Source organism: Gadus macrocephalus, chromosome 23, assembly GCF_031168955.1.
Source record: "Gadus macrocephalus chromosome 23, ASM3116895v1".
NCBI classification, from domain to species: domain Eukaryota; kingdom Metazoa; phylum Chordata; class Actinopteri; order Gadiformes; family Gadidae; genus Gadus; species Gadus macrocephalus.
Window position 1 is genome coordinate 1,408,238 of NC_082404.1, and position 22,254 is coordinate 1,430,491.

The window sequence follows — 22,254 nt, forward strand, 5'->3', positions numbered from 1 at the left end:
TTCACTGTTCTTTGTTCTGCAAATCTGGTCTGCAAATCTTTTTTTCTAAATGTTTGTGTTGAAAAACGGGGGGTCGTCTTATAATCAGGGTCGTCTTATATTCGGACCAATACGGTACTTGGTAATCTCCTTTATTTTTATTGTGTTAATAAAGAAAACATGTATTTAAATTTTGCCTTGGTCTTTTTAATTTGTTTAGAGGAAAACAGAAAAAGAAAATCGAGGTTTAAATCGTAAATTGTCCATTAGTTAGAAAAAATTGAGATTTTCTTTTTAGGCCAAATCGCCCAGCCCTTTGTGGAAATACAAGAGACGTCAGAGAGTCCAACGTGTTATGCGGCATAACACCAAAAGCAGAGCGGTTATCCAAATAACAAAGAAGTGTACAACACTTCGTTACAGTATGTGCAATCTCACACACACACACACACACACACACACACACACACACACACACACACACACACACACACACACACACACACACAGCCATTGGGGGACCATAGGCAGGCTAGGGGAACTCATATTAATGTTAGAAAACCTCATAAAGTGAGCTTTTCATGCCATGGAACCTTTAACGGCAATTCTCCAAACTTTCCAGATTACCACTCCGCCACTGCAATATCCGCACTCACATTATACGCACCACATGTACACACTATCTTCTCCAGGTCAACCTTCAGCTCCCAGTCTTGTGCTGGAGAGCAGGTAGGTTGAGGGGGTCCTGGAAGATGCTTTTGGCCTCAGACCAGCTCTGTTGAAAGTGATGGTTTTCTTCGCTGGGCGGATATGTTTGCAGTCGTTGATTCCGCTGCAGAGTGAATATGTAGCCCCCTCCCCCAGGGCTTTCGAGCAGGATCTGAGAATATGCTCATGGGTCCCTGGATCAAGAACTTGATGCGATGGGGCTCCTTTATCCAAAGCTCGGCCCATGACACCTTTCGCTCCACCGCCTGCTCCCATCTTGTCCCGGCTCCCTGCTGCTGGATTGTAATTATCCGGCTGGCTCGCTCCTCCAAGACTGACGCTCGCACCTCCTCCAGGATCATGGGCCTCCTGTCCTTCCTCTTCGCCTTGTCGAAGCGTGGTTTTGTGCTACGACCAAGGCCAGCCCTCCCGCGTGTCACCATGCCTGTGTCCCCGCCGAAACTCTGCGACCTCGACGGCCTCTGCTGCCTTCCACTTCCGACCTGTTCTGACCTGGATGCCGGCCTTGGAGACCTTTGGGTCGCGCGACTCTCTGTATTGCAGGACCTCCCTTTTACGGGTCACCATGAATTCTTCCATCAGGCTGCTGAAGGGGAGCTTCAGCATGGTGTTCTTCCCATTCAGGGCAATGTTGCTCAAGGTTCGGGGAAGACCCAACCACTTCCGTAGGAATTTGCTGACCCTCCTCTTGAAGCCCTCAACGGTGGAGATCTTGATTTCGTAGACCAAGAGGGGCCAGAAGATCCATGTGAGGATGCCTGACTTGTCCACAGCCGCCACCCACGCTTCCAGTGGTTGCTCGGATGGATTCTGTGTCCCTCAGACTGCAGTCGAAAACCTTCCCCAGGCTCTTCCCTGGTTTCACGCTGATTGATGGTATCTGAGTGCCGCCAACAGTCAAGTGGTGATTGTTGACGGGATTGCCCTTCTTTAGCACCAGGGATCTGGATTTCACTAGTTTGAAGCTCATGCGAGCCTAATTGATCTGTTCCTCCAGACTTTTCAGGATCAACCTTTTCTCCGGGACAGATGTGGTTGTCACGGTCAGGTCATCCATGAAGGCCCTGATGGGAGGTTGTCGGACACCAGACTTGGGGAGGGGTCTTCTGCACTCAACCTCAGCAGAATTCACCAGCATGATCATTGCGAGCACGAAGAGGATCACTGAAATTGTAATCACTGAGAAATTGAGATCCACTCCGATTTTGTCCCAGAGAAAACCCTCAAACTGTAGCTGTAATAGTCCAGTATGAGGTCTCTGATCTTGCCTGGGACGTGGTGCCGGTTCAGAGCCACCTCCACCAGCTTGTGGGGTATGGAGCTATGGACGTTTGTGAAGTCCAACCACAGCTCCACCAGGTCCCGCTTGTTCTCCCGGACTTCCCGGATCATCTGGGTGACCACGCCTGTGTGCGACTGATCAATGTTCTCTGATCGATGTTCTCCCAGACATCTCCACTGAGGAGCAATCTTGCCCCTCCTCCAAATCACCTTCAGGATACTCCAGTGCCTGTGGAGTAGCCTCGGGCAATACTTACACCTTGTAGGTTACCTCACTTGGTCCTGGGGCTGAGCTCGCTCTTGCCTTTTTGAACACCTCCTGGGTCTCTATCAAGGTGGGCTCCTTTCCCTGGAAGTCCAGGGTTGGTGCAGTTGGATTATTCAAGAGCTTGCATTGGCCCAGATCTTGCTCCCTGGTTGCGTCACTGAAGGTGTCTCTGAGGTAGCTGTCGATCTCAGATTTGGGGGAGGTGAGCTAACCGCTGCGCTTCTGCCCCAGCAGCTGTTTATTAAAACCGAACGGGTTAGGCTGGAAAGGGGGTCCGCTTCCTGATCCTCCCCTTCCTCCGCCTCCGATGCAACTCGGCTCTCGTCAAGGTAGTAAGCTTCTTGCGGACGATGCGGGCACAGCTCTGAGAGAGCATCCCACTCCTCCTCACTCGCTTCGTTGTACTGTTGCCTCAGGCTCTTCAGCTCCTTCCTGAGATGGAGGAACTTGGTCACTCTGTTGCTCATGGTATATGGGGCTTTTGCTGCTTTATTTTCTTCCAACCCGAATCTTTCTGCTGCTAGAGAGACAATGATGGTGGTCATTGATTGGAGGCGTCTGTCAGCCTCCCTCTTGGCTGTTTCTTCCATGATGGAATCAACGTCTTCGTTGGAGCAACTCCTTCTCCTTGCTAGCTTGGGGCCACTTAACCCGACGATGTTCTGATATTCTACGTTGTGCTGAGGTTTGTGTCACCTGGAGGTCCCGAGCACTGAGGGTTGACTCCGGGCCTGGCTCCTCCTGCGTCTAACCAGGAGTAGCTCCTGTGCGCTGTGACACTTGCACCATTTGCACACATTTCAATTTGGCCTGGTGGATTTTCAGGCCACGTGGGTTCTTGCAGACTTTGCCACAAAAACATCAGTCCTAGTTCTGTATATCATTTTCATGATGGCAAGTGAAGAAAAGCCTTTCCCACACTGATATGTGGTCTCAAAATCCAAGGAAAAAGCGCACAGCGATAAGCACAGAGTGTGCACTGTGTGGCTGTGTCCAAAAGTCCAACAACGATCGCCCTCTAAATCCTTCTCATTATACACACGAATTCTGCAGAAATACACTCATATACTCAAATATCAAATCTACTCACGTAACATCAACACATCTATGCACATGACCTCTACACACGTACACATCCTAATAATAATAATGATCCATTTTATTTTTTATTTATATTTATTATTATTCTTGAGACTCAAGGTCACCTTACAAAATCAAACAGTTATAAGAGCAAGCAAAAACAACAACAACAACAACATAATAAAACAGTGTACAAGAGAAATTAGTGGGGTCATTCTAGCCCAAGAATGCAACTGATTTAAAGGGAGTAGGCTTGTCTGAATAGATACGTTTTCAGGTGAGATTTGAAGGTGAAAATGGAACTGGCTGAGCGACTGAATGCTCTTGACCCCATGGTAACCAGGCGAGCAGGTGGGAGGATGAGCTGGATGGAGGAAGAAGATCTGAGGGAACAGATGTGTGTCTTGATATGGAGGAGCTTGGTAAGAGACTGAGGGGCAAGATTAATGATGGCCTTGAATGTGAGGAGAAGGATATTGTAGATGATGCGATATTTGATGGGGAGCCAATGGAGTTGCTACAGGACAGGTGTTATGTGAGTGATGGAGGATGTTTTAGTAATGATACGGGCTGCAGCGTTTTGTACGTAGATGGAAGTATGCTGACCGAGGGACATAATTGATATGGGACTGAAATAATAGGGTGCTATCCAGGATGACACCCAGACTCTTGACCTGGGGAGAGGAGGAAACTGATGAATTGTCAATGGAGATGGAAAAGTATTTTTTTAAGAGTGGGTGGATTTGGTGCCAGTAAGGAGGATTTCAGTTTTATAACAGTTGAGCTTGAGAAGGCCAAGAGGGAGGAGATAGATAATGAACAGGAGGGGTCAAAGGACAGAACCTTGGGGTACACCAGAGGAGATGGGGGAAGAATGGGATCTAAATGTTTTGAGTTGGACAAACTGAGTACGGCCAGAGAGATACGATTTAAACCAGTCCATGGTTGAATCCGATATTCCAAGGGAGGCAAATCGGTCAATGAGGATGGTGTGGGAAATGTGGTCAAAAGCCGCACTCTGGTCCAGGAGGATCAGAATGGTGAGTAGTCCAGAGTCTGCAGCCATGAGGAGATCATTGGTTATTTTAACAAGAGCTTTTTCAGTGCTATGAAGTGTGTGCCCTAACTCACTAGACACTAAACATTGAAACGCTCACTTTACACTAAACATTGATTTGTGGTGATGTGCAGACGTATTTTTCGTTTATTTTGTTTTGTTTTTTCTGGAAAGTCAACCGGAGATTATTGTTTAATAAATGTGTCAGTATCAAGACTCTCACAAGTATCACACTCTCTGTGTGCTTTCAAGGAAATGTGTGTCGGACATCTTTGCCTCTAACCTGAGGTGGAACAAGAAGGGTGAGCAAAGGGTTTGCCACTACACAGTGATACGCACACGAGACACTTAACATTGATACGCTCATTGTACACTAAACATTGATATGCTCACTTGACGCTAAACATTGATATGCTCACTAGACACTAAACATTGTTATGCTCACTAGACACTAAACATTGTTATGCTCACTAGACACTAAACATTGATACGCTCACTAGACACTAAACATTGATATGCTCACTGGGTACTCAACATTGATAAGCTCACTAGGCACTCAACATTCATATACTCACTGAGCACTCAACATTGATACGCTCACTAGACCGGAGGGGGCGGTATGTGGCTCAGAAGGTAGAGTGGGTTGGCTGGTAACCGGAAGGTTGCAAGTTTGATCTCCGGAGTGTTGAGGTGTCCCTGAGCATGACGCCTCACCCTAACTACCAAGCTGGCTGTCGCCTTGCATGGTTGCCATCGGTGTGTGAATGTGTGCATGATTAGCTGAATGTTGGGCAATATTGTATATATTATTGTACAATATTGTACGCTAAACATTGATGCACTCACTATCGCATAGCAGGAGCAGTGAAGCGCTGACCTCCTTAGCGGGGCCTTCTGATTCACACACAGGACACTTTCAATCACCCGCCAACAAACCATTTGCAGGCAGCAATGATTTGATTAACATGAGAGCAGGCTGCTCTCCATTAGCAGGAGTGGGAGGTGTTGGGATCCAGCTCCGCCAACATGTTGTGTAGCTTCCACTCCACAAAAACCTGTTTTATCAGCACTCCTTGTGTTGCATTACACTGCATTTTCATTAAGGAAAGACAACAACTGAATGAGCAAATACAAGTCAGTAATATCCCTACATTATTTTCGTAGATGAGGAACTCCATTGCAAAACGATGCAGAGAAATGTGAAACTGATATATTATATTGTTGGTTTTATACCCTTGTCCTTATAATTATCTTTTCTGACAAAGCACACTTAAAACCTCAACTTGCAATCATTTCCATCACATCTATTCACAGTTAGGATTTTCAAAACAAAAGCATTGGGTGGTCATGTGATTGCACATGATGAGATAGGGTCAATAAATAAGAAAAAGGCTCTACTCGTATTGCAGGGAACATGTTGAATCCCTGCTCGACTCTGGGCCATTTAATTATCTAGAGCTTCCGGGCGGGAAAGAGATGAAAGTAAGTGTTCTGATTGAAGATTGGCTGCAATTACCCATTCCACCCAGACAGATGGGTGGGACTGGGTTTTGGCTTATTCCTGCCCAGTTTCAATTTAAAGCCCTGAAAAAAACCTGTTGCTCTTCCTCTGAGAATGAACACTCATTGTAAACGCATATACTGGACCTACAGGCAATATTTCTCCCACACACACACACACACACACACACACACACACACACACACACACACACACACACACACACACACACACACACACACACACACACACACACACACACACACACACACACACACGTGCACATGCACATACACACACATAGAGCCAAAAGGCTAATGTTCTCCCAGTCTTTCAGGGAGGGGGTTTAAGGCAGTTTCAGGGTTCAACAAGTTGTGCTCTATAAGCTGTGCTGAATTGTATCGATGGAATGGTGTTGTTCCCTCTGCATTTTGATTACACAATCAAACACTATAGAAACTCACATCATATACACAACACAACGAGAAAGGGCGAAGCCTCCTCCTCTTCAATTTGCACAATCACAAACCAACCAACCCCTATATTCTGATATAATGAACCCTGATGTTTAGTTGCCGGGATTCTGTTCCTGGCTTATTCTTACATTATAGTCACGCCCAGTGAGGCTGCTATGGAAAGACTCCAGGAACAGCTTTACGATCCTCCGTCTCATTGTAGTGACTCAAAGGTGTTCCCTCTCTCTCTCTCTCTCTCTCTCTCTCTCTCTCTCTCTCTCTCTCTCTCTCTCTTTCTCTCTCTCACACACACACACAGAATACAGGTGTTGTTCATATGAATACTCACCTCTCTGAGTGATAGACCTGCTGTAGTGGGAGTAGGTGGTATCTTGAGTGACAGACTGGCTGTCAGAGGGGGTGGCAGGCTTTTGAGTGACAGACCGGCTGTGAGGGGAGGTAGTGTTTTTTTGAGTGACAGACCGGCTGTGAGAGGAGGTGGTGGTCTTTTGAGTGACAGACCGGCTGTGAGAGGAGGTGGGGGTCTTTTCAGTGACAGATCTTCTGAATGTGGACCTGTAAGTGTCTTTTGAATGGGGCCCAGGATTGAACCTTTCCCTTCTATTTGTCTCCCGACAGCCGTTAAGAGCCGGGCAGTTTTATACAACCCCAGTGTTTAATGTTCAGTAATTAACAAATTCAAGGGAAGGTAGGGGGAGGGATTAAACGAGTCTCAAGGACCTAGTATTAAGCAACTGTGGTATGGATCCCATTACATTTGATATCTGCTCTTGTTCAGGGGAGTCGTTTTGCCTACAGACACCCTGTTCTTTTAGAAACGGCTATTCCAGTCTTATATACTCCACTGGAACATGTGGTGAAAACATGTAGAAGATGAAGTGTATTTTGTGAACACTGCGAAACTTGTAGATGGCACTATCACATTAGATGATCTCATTATGAACGCCCTTTTCTTTTGTTTTAATTTTACTTTGGAATTCTGTCCGAGCTACGAGGCTCTCTCTCTCCATCCTGTAACGCAGCGATAGATCACCAGACTTCTCAGTGACAGCAGCACTACAGCATGGTCCAGACCCTAGCCTCAGCTCCACAACGCCAGACCTCTCAGTGACAGCAGCAGTGCAGTATACAGTGTGGTCCAGACCCCAGCCTCTTCCGCAGACAGGAACAATTTTAGCGTTGACTGCATTGCAGCAAGGGTTTTTAGACCTTCTTCTCAATGCCTAAAAATATTCAAGCAAGTAGGAAGGTCAAGTCACGACAACAGATATGGTTTTATCACATGCATCAGAAAACTGAATGGGCTGTCATGGCTCATACATGCATACTATGGACTCGTGTTTCAACGTTCAAATTTGCATTTCCTTTCCGGAGACAGAGATGATAATCAGAAACTCTTCTTATACAGTGAGCTCACGTAGACATTTCAGCTGCCGCTGCATGTAACCTTCCACTGAGTGTCCTCCTAACAGGACATTGTCTACACGGGGCCTCCCCCACAGTAGTACCATGTTAAAGGGGTGGTATCATGGTTTTTCAACTTTCCCCTTTGCTTTAGACTGCTATATGACGTATACATGTTTTACGTCTGATAAGCTAGAAAATCTAAGTATGAGCCAGGGGGAGCATTCGCGTCCCCCAAGAACGGCCCTCAATAAGTGTGTGAGACAGCCCGTTTGTGTTCAAATATTTTGCAAAGCATTCGACCAATCGAAACAGAGTGGGCGTGCTGACCAATCACAGCAGACTGGGCAAGTCGGGAGGCGGGCCTTAAAGTGTCACGATACAAAACAGAATGTTTTTGAAAGACACTGAAATTGATTTTGCAGAGATGAATAGTCTGAGAATAATAAGAGGTATTTCGAACATACATGCATGTAACCCTATTCTAGTAGTACCCCCAAGTGCAATTACAAACCCTAAAAAAGCATGATATGGGATCTGTAAGGCTGCCGGTCCCATTCCCTCTGCCGGGGTGTGCAGACCGGTGTTCTCTGAACCGACGTTCTGTTTCCAGGTAACCTCACCAAGACCTGCACCGCGGACGGCTGGAGCGAGATGCTGCCCATCGACATTGCCGTCAACTGTGGCTACAACCACAACATCAGCGGGGACGAGGTGAGGCCACACACCGACAGAGACCCTGAGGGCCCCCCTGCACCCTAGCGGGATCTTTCCGCCACACAGCAGGGAGCCAGCTCACAGAGCCAGGGGGATTGTTTATTTGCCGGCAGGAGATTCAGGAGCTGACAATGGTTTACTCATGTCCACCCTTGAAATCCTAAAACACAGAAGACTGCGTGTATCTCCCTCTCGTCAGGGAGTCGACAGTACTGCCAAACCTCAAAGTGATAATGATCTGGACGGTTCTCCAAAGGTATCATAAAATGCGTGTGTGTCCTGAGAGATGTTTCAGCGTTCAGGACGCCTGGCCAGCGTTTCAATCTCTCTGTCTGTGGAGGGCTGTGTCTGGAGAGATGTTTCAGCATTCAGGACGTCTGGGCCTCGTTTCACTCTGTCTTTCTGTGGAGGGGTGTGTGTTCTGAGAGATGGTTCAGCGGGCGGCAGGGAGCTGGCCCTCGTTTCCCTCTGTCTGTCTGTGGAGGCTGAATATCCTGAAGGATAGGAGGGCGTTCTTTAATGTTGTCTTCGTCTGTCTCTTCTGATGCCAAATGTTCGCTTGGTCAGACCTGCCTTAGAAGAGAGAGCCTTTTAACCCCTGCATTGAGTAATGGATAATGTCATGTTGTAATTTAATGAGTAAATATATAGGAAATAAATAACATGTCCTTGGTAGATGCAGGTACTCGATAGCAGCCGACATTTCTGTCCAATGCCTCTCAAGAAGGATCTTTCAGACCACTCGGGAGAACAAAGGGGGCTTGCTCAAAGACGCCGACCACAAAGCGCCAAGCGTTGGTGATCAAACCCTCCGGCCCCCTGGAGTTAGACAGGCATAGGACATCGCTCTGACACTACAAGGACATCTTCAAAGCCTTTCCTCTGTCCAGCAGCGTCACACACCCAACAACAAGCATCTTTGTGTTTCCATCAGAAGCCCTTTTGTTGTTTGTAAGTGTCTGCTGTCTCCTGCAGGGGAGGTTCTTCTGGCAGGTGAAGGTGGGCTACACCATCGGCCACAGCGTCTCCCTCGCCTCGCTCCTCACAGCTGTCCTCATCCTCTGCATCTTCAGGTAAGCACTGGGACCCACACATCAAACACCCTACCCTGCTCCTAATCTCCCACCCTGCTGCACCTAATGCTCCACCCTGCTGCTACTAATGCCCCACCCTGCGGCCCCTAATGCCCCACCCTGCTGCTCCTAATGCCCCACCCTGATGCTCCTAATACCCCACCATGCTCCTAATGCCCCATCCTGCTGCCCCTTATATCTCAACCTGCTCCTAATGCCCCACCCTGCTGCCCCTAATTCCCCACCCTGCTCCTAATGCCCCAATCTGCTCTTAATACCCCACCCAGCTCCTAATGCCCCACCCTGCCCCTGAGCCCGCCCCTGTTTCTAGTACCCCATCCTGCTCCTAATGACCCAGCCTGCTCCTAATGCCCCTGCCTGCTCCTAATGCCCCCACCCTGCTCTTAATGCCCAACCCGGCTACTCCTAATACCCCACACTGCCCCTAATGCCCCACCCGGCCCTTAACACCCCCATCCTGCTCCTAGTGCCCCATCCTGCTTCTAAAGCCCCTTCCTGCTCCTAATGCCCAACCCTGCTCCTAATCCCCCATCCTGCTCCTAATGCCACACCCTTCCCCTAATGCCCCACCCTGTTCTTAATACCCTACACTGCCCCTAATCACCGCCCGGCTCCTAATGCCCCACCCTGCCCCTAAGTCACCACTCAGCTCCTAATGCCCCACCCTGCTGCCCCTAATGTCCAACCCTGCCCCTAATAGCCTCCACTCTGCTCCTAATGCCCCATCCTGCTGCCCCTAATATCCCATACTGCCCCTTATGCCCCACAGTGCTGCCCCTAATGCCCCACCCTCCTCCTAATGCCCAATCCTGCTGCCTCTAATATCTCACCCTGCTCCAAATGCCCCACCCTGCTGCCCCTAATTCCCCACCCTGCTCCTAATGCCCCAACCTGCTCCTAATACCCCACCCTGCTCCTAATGCCCCACCCTGCCCCTAATGCCCCACCCTGCCCCTAATACCCCCACCCTGCTCCTTACGCCTCATCCTGGTGCCCCTAATATCCCACACTTCCCCTAATGCCCCACCATGCTCCTAATGCCCCACCCTGCCCCTGAGCCCGCCCCTGCTTCTAGTACCCCATCCTGCTCCTAATGACCCAGCCTGCACCTAATGCCCCACCCTGCTCCTAATGCCCAACCTGCTCCTAATACCCCACCCTGCTGCCCCTAATGCCCCTCCCTGCTTCTAATGCCAATCCCTGTTCCTCATGCCCAACCCTGCTCCTAATGCCCCAACCTGCTTCTAATGCCACACCCTGCCCCTAATGCCCCACCCTGCTCCTAATACCCCACACTGCCCCTAATGCCCACCCGGCTCCTAATGCCCCATCCTGCCCCTAAGTCAACACCCAGCTCCTAATGCCCCAACCTGCTGCCGCTAATGCCACACCTTGCCCCTAATACCCCCAGCCTGCACCTAATACATCACCTTGCTGCTCATAATGCCCCACCCAGCTCCTAATTCCCCACCCCGTTGCCCGTAACGGTCCACCCTTCTCCTAATACCCCACCCTACCACTAATGCCCCACCCTGCTCCTAATGCCCCACCCTGCTCCTATGCCCGTACCCTGCCTCTAATTCCCCACACTGCTGCTAATGCCCCACCCTGCTGCCCCACCCTACTCCTAATGCCCCATCCTGCTGCCTCTAATACCCCCACCCTGTTGCTAATGCCCTATCCTGCTGCCCCTAATATCCAACCCTGCTGCCCTTTATGCCTCCGCTCAGCCCCTAATATCCAACCCTGCTGCCCGTAATGCCCCACCCCGCCCCTAATTCTCCATCCTGCTGCTAATGCTCATCCCTGCATCCCCTAATGCCCCCGATCTGCGGCCCCTAATAGCCCACCCTGCTCCTAATGCCCCACCCTTCCGCACCTAATTCCACATCCTGCCACTAATTCCCAACCCTGCTCCTAAAACCCCACCATGCCGTTATTTGTTCTGAGAGAAAGAGACACGAGAAAGGGATAGAGAGAGGGGAAGAGGAGAGTGTGAGAGAGAGTTAGGAGAGTAAGAGAGAGAGACAGAGAAAGAGAAAGAGAGAGGGAGAGAGAGGGAGAGGGAGGGAGAGAGGGGGGGAGGGAGGGAGAGAGAGAGAGGGAGAGAGGGGGGGAGAGAGAGAGAGAGAGAGAGAGAGAGAGACAGGAACGAGAGAGAGAGAGAGAGAGAGAGAGAGAGAGAGAGAGAGAGAGAGAGAGACAGGAACGAGAGAGAGAAAGCGAAAGAGTGAGATTGAGTTTTTTCTAAACTTAACTTTAAGGCTTGTAACTTCCTGTGTGCTCGACACCTCCTTAACTCTTGGCTTCATGTAATAGTAGTCTGGAGATGACATCTATTATGTTGTCAAAGGGGGGCCAGCTAACTGCTCCAGCATATGACAGTGAATTATCTTTGATTGACCCCCTACGCTGTTGGCATAGAAATTAAAATAATAAGAAGGCTTACGTTAAACCGTGGCAGCATAGCGGGGGGGGAGAACAAACACTGACACCAGAAATTAGTTGTCCATCCCCCCACCTCCCCACGCTCCCCTCCCACCAGGCCTTCTGATTTGCTGTGTCTCCCCCGCGGGACGGCGTTGTGGGAGCCTGAAGGGATCAGGTGGACAATGATGTCTCTGATCTGTGACAGCGTCAGGGGATTGATCCTCTGCTCGCTCCCTATTGACCACAATCCCACAATCCCCCGCTCTTGACACTACGAATGAATATTGTCAGCTTACATTGGCATCATGACTATTCTCTAAGCCAGTGGTTCTCAAACAGTGGTACGCGTACCTCTTGAGGGACTTTGGAGTACTTGCAGGAGGTAATCAGGAAGTTTCACTTCCGAAAGCTAGACAATAGAAAATCGAGTTGTTGAAACTTAAATCTGATAACAAGGAAAAAGGAAAATATATGAAAAAGAAAGAGCATCCAGAAACAGAGCATCCAGTCAATTTCAGGAAGAATTTATTTGATAAAACTTAAGAAGAAGAATTGTTGAGCACTGCATGCAGCACTCACCTTAATATACTTCTACATGCTCTGACCCTCTCCTAGCATCTGCTTTTTTGTGGGGAGAAATTAGCCAACAGTTACATGAAGCACAGGCCCATGTTTCTCATTAAAGGTCCCATGATATCCCACCAGGTGTGGGCCGATTAGCTGTTACGGAAATCTGTCCCTCATGATATCACAGTCGGCATGTCCACCTAGATGTGTGCTGGATAGATCAGTCTACCAGCCTACCCAGTGGACTGTAGCAACGTTTGCTACAGTCCACTGGGTAGGCTGGTAGACTGATCTATTCGTCACACATCTAGGTGGACACGCCCACCTGTGATGTCATAAGGGACAGATTTCCAAAACGGCATGTAACGGCTAATCAACCCACACCTGGTGGCATGCCATGGGACCTTTAAATTGTGAGCATTTGTACCCTTTTAATTGTCATGTTTATACTGCCAAATAGAACGCACATACATTATTTATGTTCTTTTTAATTTTTTTTCCAAAATAGTTTTTGGCCGATATCATAGAGGGGATAAGTCAGTAGAAAAGGTTTGAGAACCACTGGTGTAAGCGAACCTCAGGAAGGGCTGAAAGAGCAGCCGTGGTCAGCGTCAGTCTTCTCAACAAGTGGTTCGTCATCTGTTACCTTCAGACACGCTGGACCTTCAGCGACTCGGTTTAGTATTGCAGTGTTCAGGTTGCTACGTCATACCTTGGAGCAGCATGCAGTGTGCAGACCTTCTCAGACCCCCACTGGTCCATCCCTCTTTGATCTGACAGTATTCTTTCCTTCTGCTGAATCAGTTTGTTGTACTGTTCAGTTAAATGTAATGAAATGCTAAGTGGTGCAGATCTGCTCTCATGTTATTCTACCAACAGAACATCTGTGGGATTTACTTTGAGAACTTTGGGATCCAACTTACAACTTCCATAAATGCTCTTATCCTCTCATCATGAACACATATTTATATAAAACCATGATGTTCTTCAGATCCGCCCATACAAGGTTAATTAAAATGTTATCCTCGCACTGATTACAGCTTCTATCCATTAACTTCAAGAACGTTTGGTAATAAGCATGGGGACCCTCTTATCAAAGGTTTTTGTGTGTGTGTGTGTGTGTGTGTGTGTGTGTGTGTGTGTGTGTGTGTGTGTGTCCCAATCCCAAGCCATCTAAAGGACTCTGCCTGCTGATGTCCTGCACCTGCAGGAATCTGCACTTATTATAATCCATAATGAGTGTTTTATGCTGTGATTTTATCAATTCTAATCCAGTGTGTGTGTGAGTGGGAGAATCCATGTTTGTTTGAGTGTGCGCGTTTGTTTGTAAGTGTGCTGTGCATGTGTGCATAAGATAAGATGCTTTTGTATGGTGAGTGTGTGTGTTTATGGTTAGTGTGCGTGTGAATTGTCTGTGTGTATTGTTAGTGTGAGTGTGTGAATGGTGTGTGTATGTTTGTGTATGGTTGGTGTGCATGGTGCTTGTGTGACGAATGAGGAGTGTGTATGGTGTGTGTGCATGGGTATGGTGTGTGGGTGTGTATGGTGGGTGTGTATGGTGCGTGTGTATGGTCCGTGTGTGTGTAAGGTCGGTGTGCGTGCGTATGTTGGGTGTGCGTGGTATGTGTGTATTGTGTATGGTGTGTGTGTATGGTCAATGTGCGTGTGTATGGTATGTGTGTGTGTCCCAATCCCAAGCCATCTAAAGGACTCTGCCTGCTGATGTCCTCCACCTGCAGGAAGCTGCACTGCACCAGGAACTACATCCACCTCCACCTGTTCGTGTCCTTCATCCTGAAAGCGGTGTCCGTGTTCGTGAAAGACGTGGTGCTGTACGAGGTGGGGGAGGAGAACTGCTCCTCAGGGTCGGTAAGTCCACAGACCTACACACCTTCAGCTCAACGGTGAGGTTAGGATATGGGGGCCAGTGTTGGGCAAGTTACTTCAAAAGCGTAATGCATTATTTATTACTTGTTACTGTCATTTCAAAGTAATTAGTTACATTACAATATTACTGTCTTTGAATTGTAAGGCATTACACTACTTTTACATTACTTTTGCATTACTTTCACCAAAATAACAGGAAATATGGATTTGGTGTTCTCAATAGATCTTCTTGTGTTCAATGCAGCTCATTACGCAGCAGGAGGTGATGTGGTTGGCATAATGACTGAGCTAGGCTTAAGGCTAACAAATGTACAATATAATGGTTGCATTTATGGCTCATGGTGCAATACATTTTATAATAGGAATACTGTATCTTTAGGTATTGAAATCAATAGAGATTGTAAAAGTCATGACAAGATACACAACCCTTTTTACATTTCTATCCCTTTATTTTCTTTCATTCACAGAGAATTCATAGCATAATGAATGACATAGCTAGACCTACATAATGGCTATGGCCATAGGTCCCCCCCCCCCCCCCCCCGTCAACCACTCAGTGCAGCTTAAACTTGGGCAGTGAGACGGAAGCCAGTAGTGCAGCTTTGGATTCAATTTTAGTGTGACAGACTGTTCTGTGTTTAGTTTGGAAAAGGAGGTGTGTCCCTCGGGAGTTGCCGTAAGGGGGAAGTTCGGGGAAGTGTTACGCCTCGTGCCCACTACCTCCGTCCGTTGACTGATCCCCATTGACTTTGAATGGGGACGGACGCGCAATGCATTGTGGATCCGTCCGTTCCGTTGGAGCCTTCGGCTCTGTCAAAAAGTTGAAAAAATTTCAACTTTTTCGGCAGCGACGGATCCGTCATCCAATCAGATCGCGTATGCAAATTTAAGCACTGTGACGCGACTCGGGCTCTGACGATACTGGAAAGCGGGAAAGCGGGTCATCTTGCATCGCAACAAGCAGGAAGAAGCGGGAAGAACCCGGCGAAGCGATTTGATTGGCTGACGGATGCCTCTGCAAAGACTACTCCCCCATCCGTCAGCCACGCCTTCCCACGTCCGTTGACTGACGGTGCCATGTAGGGTTACGCTCATGTGTTGTGTGCTGTGGGTGTGTCTGAGATTTAACTCAAGCGGAGTTGGCTGCTGAACAGTGACACACTATCTCGTCTCCGGTCCCGTTCATTGTTTTCTATAATACTACAGATAGGCGAACCCAGAACGCTCGGCTACAGTAGCATACCCATCTCGCAAATGTAGAGTCCGACTCTGCTGCCGCTGTCCTCTTCTCCTCTAGCAGTAAGACGAAGTAAACATTTGCGCCTTTTTTTCTCCTCTGCGAATCTCGCGGTGTTGGCGAATTTGTATAAAAACAACACACCAGTAAATTTCGGGTTAAAATTGCATTGTAACGCGCGTTACTGAGATTTGTACCGAGTAAAATATTACCTTTTTTTTTTGGTAATGCCTTACATTACCGCGTTACAGCAAAAAGTAATACATTACAGTAATAACATTACTTTTGTAACGCGTTACTCCCAACACTGATGGGGGCTCAGCGTGTTGCCTGCTGACACAAAACACAAAGAGGAGACACGGATCCCCTATAGCAGTACAACTCCACATGTAGGATCTATTTGGTCGGATTAGTGACACTCTAGCTTGACGTTCCGTATTTCCCCTCGACATATACCTCGTCCAATATCCATAATAATCCAAGGGACAACGACGTGAAGTTTGAAAGGTTTACTTCTCAAAATCAAAATACGAAAATCCTTTTCCATAATATGAGGTTATGATCAAATGAGAGCGAGAGAGGCAGAGGTAAAAAAACTGTGTGGCTCCGCTCTTGTTAATCCTGACTGTCACAGGTCGTAAACACAATAAAGTTTCCTCTCACACTTCAAAATATGGTACATCTGGCCTTATTCAGATTGAAACATAACAAAACAAACACATATTACATAGTTACACAAACTATGTGTTGACCACTTTCAGAAAAACTGAAATCCCATTAACGGTGAAGGCCATGGTTTTGTTTCTGAAGTCAAGTTGGACAAAGCCGACTTCTGAGGGTTCAACCAGTCGGAGCTGGTTTTGTCCAGCGTGGTTCCTCATCATCCCAGCAGGTTGACGCAGAGAGCGTAGCCAGGACTTTTCAACAGGGTTGGCCATTATTTTGATTCCGATATAGGCAGTAGGCCTACAGCAATTGTCCCAAAATTAAACAACACTTGATTTCATCAAAGTTCAGACGATAAATGGAAAACCGTAATATCCTACATTGATTATACATTATTCGGCCCCGGAAGGATTTTAAGGCACAACATGCAGGCATGAATGTGATTTTGACATTGAAAATGGAGACTACTAACTAACTCAAATAGCTAGTGAACACCATGGAGAAGAGAACCACATAAAGTAGCCCGGACAAAATATTAACAAAAGGTTGTAGGCTATTGTGAGCGCTTTGTAAACATGTAACAAAAAACAACCTGGTCAATACAGCCTGAACCCAAAACATTGATTCTGAAGAAGGTACTACTCAAAGTACCAAAACATAACAGAACAACTTCTGACCAAGAAGGCTATTGGGTTCAACAAACATTTCAAGGATTTACAATTCCGTGCGTGCGTTTCGGGTGTGGCTGGGTTTGACTCGGAGAGAGCTGAAGCGCTGGGGCAAGGACTGGACTGGGTAGACAGGTCGGCAGGCGGACCCCTGGACTGACGGGCAGAAGGATTTTGAGAACTACTCACACTCTGAGGCATTGAGAGAGCTCTCCATGCCTGTGGTGGTCAAATCTAATCTTGGTCTTTTTAAAAATGACACCAACATTTATTTTGACATATTTGTAGACTAACTGAAGTTAGACTACAAGTTCCAGCCAATGTCGTCACAGCTTACGGACGCACACTGCGGCCGCCTACATAGCTTAACCCAATCAAAATTAAGCGTAGAATATAAAAAAAATGAACAAAAATAGCATTTCTGTAAATATTTGTAACATAATGATACTTTGCTGAAACAAAATGTATGTGACACAATTTTGTCATTATGTTGAGTAGTATATGGGCTGTTTTTGCGTTCCTTGAAATTCAAGTTAATGCAAGTTAATAACTTATGATAGGGTGGGCCAGCTGTCAATCATAGAGGCACTGGCCGATGTTCGCCTTTTTGTGCCTACGTGCCAGGGCTGATGGCTGGTGTTGTTGAATCACTCTTATTCAGAGTGAACCGAACAATGAACATTAAAGAAGTCGTTTCTCAGTGTTATCACAACAGTGCTCAGTGGGCTGGTTGGAGAAAAACATTGTTTTGGAAAACTATTATGCAACTGTTATTATATCTTCTTATATCAAAGATATCAAGCATATTTAATCTAATTCTACACTTAATTTATAGATCCAAGTGTTCTTATTGTCCTTTAGGATTAATAACGTTTTAGATTCAGCCCTGGTCTCACGTCGGACTCCCTGATGGTGGTCCTAGTGGGTCTATGTTACACTGGTCCTAGTGGGGTTCCAGTGGTCCTAGTGGGTCTATGTTACACTAGATGCGTTTACATGGCACAAGAGGTCATGGGACAATCACTTAATCATGGCAATCTCGCCTATCTCCAAGCAGGGGCGGACTGGGGGGAAAAAGTGGCCCGGGAGTTTCTGTCAGACCGGCCCACTCAATACACGGCGCGCGGCCCACTAAGTACACGCCGCGTTGCCCACTCAATGGATCGCGCGTATCGAACAGTCAGTGGCCTTCTGGGAAAAATACCCATACACTTAACATTATTTTGGATGATTACAAAGAAATTACATCATATATGTATGTTTGTTTTTTAATAACATTTGGATCCACCAATTTGCCTGGATGGACACATGGAATAAAATGATTATTGGCTATTGTAACACTCCAAGGTAGGTATAGTTTGCTAGATGAATATGCTTAACTCTTGGCTAGTATCAGATGGTTATACAAGTATAACTACAAAGAAAGAGAGAGAAAGACCACACAATAAAGAAACTGGAATCAGAGGGTAGAATTAGCATGAACAATATATTAGAAATGAACAGAACAGAACATACGATGGGGTGTGAACATCAGTGGTATCAGTAGTGTTGCATGCTGGGTGTGTGATTGTTTGTGTGTGTAGGGGTGCTGAATGTGCATAACAAAACAGTAAGTTACATAACGACGTTCCCGAAATTCAGCCGTGGTGCAGAGTTACAGCCACTCCGAGCCAGTCGCACATTGAGCTTCCCCCAAATGCGCTGTTTTGGTGGCTGTAGCTATAATGCAAATGAGGAGGAGCGAGGCGGGTCAAGGAGGAGGGTGGGGGTGTGGCCCTGAGCAGCTTGCAGCCACGGTACCATTCGCTCTGTTTACAGTGGATGTATCGCAATGGCGAGGCTCACACAGCCTTTAGCCGTGTTCTGTAAATATTCTAGAACACACGGGAGTCCTGGAGCTCTATATCAAAATATTATCATATAGCCTACATAGCCTATATCATATAATATTATAACGGCCAAAAGATGTGTGAGCCGATATTATGAATCTCAAACGACCGCGTTGGGTTCTCCGACGTTCCTGGTTCTTCAACGTCCTCATCAATGTGAAGTAGACTGAACCACGACAAGGAGGAGAAAGGGATCGTTGCCGGGCAGCGCTTAGGCACCTCCGCCTCCGGCGGTGGTCCCTCAGCGGGTCTCAAGCTGGAGACATTCGCCGCTAACAATCCCTTTCTCCTCATGGGTTGAGCGCATGCGTAGAACTGGGTGCCGCGTTGCGTGTATAAGAACCAATTTAGAGGTGTTTATTAATAAGGTGGAGATCTTTTCTTACTTTGGACTTCCGAAGTCTGTAAAACACATATTAGAAGACACTTAAAAAAAAATCGAAAAATAGTCACCATGTGTGTGAAGACCGATTGCGAGTAGCAGTATAAAACTCAGTCAGTGCGATTTTGATTAGATAGGTATAGCTCTTGGAGAAAATTACGCTTGTGCCGCTGTGATAACCATTGTAGAGCTGATGATGATGGGCGTGGGCCGGTACATAATAGTATTTTGGGCCATCGGCCCACCGGGGATGTCCCCGGTATTCCCGATGGCCAGTCCGCCCCTGTCTCCAAGGCTTAGAAAAAGAACCCGCTCACGGTGCAATGTCTATACCAAATCTGTCTGACTAGCTAAATAAACGGACCATTTTCCCCATCGCTTTTCACCCAACTCCTTTTGAAGTCATTCTTTCCAAAGGATGTAACTGCTTAACAATGCTAACAAAGAGACCAACAGTAGGAGCATTTTTCTGAAGCCAGCATTTTGTGACGCCCTTTTTACTTGCTGCCAGCAAAATCTATAAGAGGTATGCATCATCTTTACTTAAAAATAAATAACCAAGATAGAGAGATAAGAACGTTACACTGATATTGAGGCCCAATGTTTTTGTAATAATCAATGCCACTTCCTTCCAGAAAGACTGAATAAGTGGGCAAGAACAAAAGACATAGGCATGATCGACCAGAATGTCCCCACAGTCCCTCCAGCAGCCTAGCTGGGTACCAGTTTGTTTTGACTTCTGTTTTGGGGTGATAAAAAAACGAATCAAGTTTTTCCAACAGAAGTCCCTCCAGGTCCGGGAGTTGATGGAGGAAAACTGTGTTGTCCAGGCATTCAGCCATATGTCTTCAGTTATTACAATGTTCAGTTCTTTTTCCCATCGTTCCTTCACATAGTCTGTTGAGTCCTTGTTCAAAGATATGATTCCACAATACAACTTGCTTATCAGACCTTTGATGTTTCCAGAATTATATGCATCAATAAATATTTGAACAATAGTTGGTATTTCTCTTAAATTAGCACCTCTTATCTTCTGTACGTCCACACCAGGAGCGACCATAGCGTCAAAGACGCTTTGGTCGCTCACAAAGTTTTCTGTTCGCTTTGGTCGCTCAAGTCGCTCATGACGTACAATTCAATTATGCAGACGCATTTAAAGGAGCCGTATGCGTTTAGTAGGCCCTACAGACAGCCAAATCAAATAGTGAACTCTCCCATACACCTTAACTTGGCCATATTGCCGAGACGGTTTTGCTTGTTCGATAAAGTGCTTCGACAACAAGTAGGACAGTGATTCCCCCCAATATACAAAAAATCCTAAAATGTAGGCTAAATACAACCGAGAACAAAAAACCCTGCGTGCTGTAGTAGTTAAAATATGTTTCACTGATCTGGATCTGCAAATCATGATCTGCACTCATTCGTCACATTCAAAACAAATAGACATTAGCGCACATGGCTAATTTGCATACGTGCACAGGACTGGTTGGCTCCGCAAGGCAAATAATGGAACATATCTATCTATCTAGGCCTTTCTGTCTATCTATCTATCAACGCGTGTCTAGTTTTAATGTGATGTATTGTGTGTATGTCCAGTCAGACTTGTTCTGTGTGGTCTTGTAGGCTACTGTCCTGTGTGGGACGAACCACCTAAATGGATTCCCGACGATTTGTGTCGTTTGGTATTAATAAAGACTTGACTATCTATCTATCTAGACTATTTAATTAAAAATTATTCACCTCAGGCTCCGTGAATAGTGGGGAATAGAGGGATAAATGACAAGGGATATATCTCTTGTCTTTTATCCCTCTATTCCCCACTATTCACGGAGCCTGAGGTGTGAGCCTCGTCTTGTCGATTAGTTTGTTTATGTGACGATTTCAAAAACTTTTTTGGTTTTGTTTAAAGCATGCTACACGCGATTGGTTGGTTAGATTGGTGGCATGTAGAGCAAATTATAATGATTCCCGCTTAAATACGAACGTTCTAGATGTAGCCTATAAATACTCCCGCTTATCATCGCTTGATATCCAAACCACTATGGCGTTTCGATCTCTGAACTGAAAAAGGGTGGGTTCGTACAACACCGGGTGCCCAGTTACAGCCGCGATTAATACTTCAGCCGACATTTTGTTCAGTGAGTGAATAAAGGTAGGTAGGAACCAAAGTGCCTGCCGATGTTCCCTGGGATCCACGCAAGCGAAGAGCGTCTACATTCCTATTGGCTGTCAGTGTTTGGTCGCTGAAGCGAATAATAGTGATTTGCATAAAGTTAAAAAGTTTTCAACTTCTTTTTGACGCTCTGGTCGCTCAACTTTGGCCGCTGGTAGCGTTGGTCGCTTTGGTCGCTTTGGTCGCTCTTGTCCATAGAAAGTGAATGACTTCCGGCGATTTGGTCGCTCAATTCGCTTCTGGTGTGGACGGACAGTTACAAAAATAGTCACGAAGCTGCAAGTATCTGTAAAAGTCTTGTCTGCCCAGCCCGTATGTTTGACATAGGTTGTCAAAGCTTTTAAACTTGCCCATTTCAGCGGTCTTACAAATAGCAGTAATACCATAATCAACCCACTGTCTATACCTATGATCCTGCAGTGCTGGTATGTAGTCAGGGTCGTAGGCTGGCCATCTAAGCATTTTAATGTCTCTTTGGAGTTTAAAACATTTTACGACTTCCCTCCATACTTTTAGTGATAGATTAACCCTCTACTTGTATAATTTCGTTCTCCTTGTCAACAAAGCCAAGCAGTGATTGTATTGGTGAATCTGTTATAGATAACCATGGTTTTCCAGTTGGCAACGTAGGATGGGTTACACCAATAAACCAAAGGCCTCAACAAATAATATTTTCTTAAGGAAGGGAGGGCCATGCCCCCCCTTTCCTCCGGCAGCTGAAGGGTAGAGAATTTTACCCTTGGTTTCTTTTTATGCCAAATAAATCGAG

General features: G+C 46.6%; 1 protein-coding gene and 1 pseudogene across 1 annotated transcript in view; one reads left to right on the forward strand and one right to left on the reverse strand.

Moving 5' to 3' along the window:
- Positions 1-602: 602 nt before the first annotated feature.
- On the reverse strand, positions 603-2,802 carry LOC132452887 (uncharacterized; annotated as a pseudogene).
- Positions 2,803-8,386: 5,584 nt separating this feature from the next.
- vipr1b (vasoactive intestinal peptide receptor 1b) overlaps positions 8,387-22,254 on the forward strand; it is a 56,197-nt gene continuing 42,329 nt past the window's right edge. Inside the window, exons 1-3 of the mRNA XM_060044472.1 lie at positions 8,387-8,489; positions 9,468-9,565; positions 14,323-14,452. Of these exons, the coding sequence (XP_059900455.1) occupies positions 8,430-8,489; positions 9,468-9,565; positions 14,323-14,452 (288 nt within the window). The 5' untranslated portion in view covers positions 8,387-8,429. The remainder of the gene's footprint in view (positions 8,490-9,467; positions 9,566-14,322; positions 14,453-22,254) is intronic.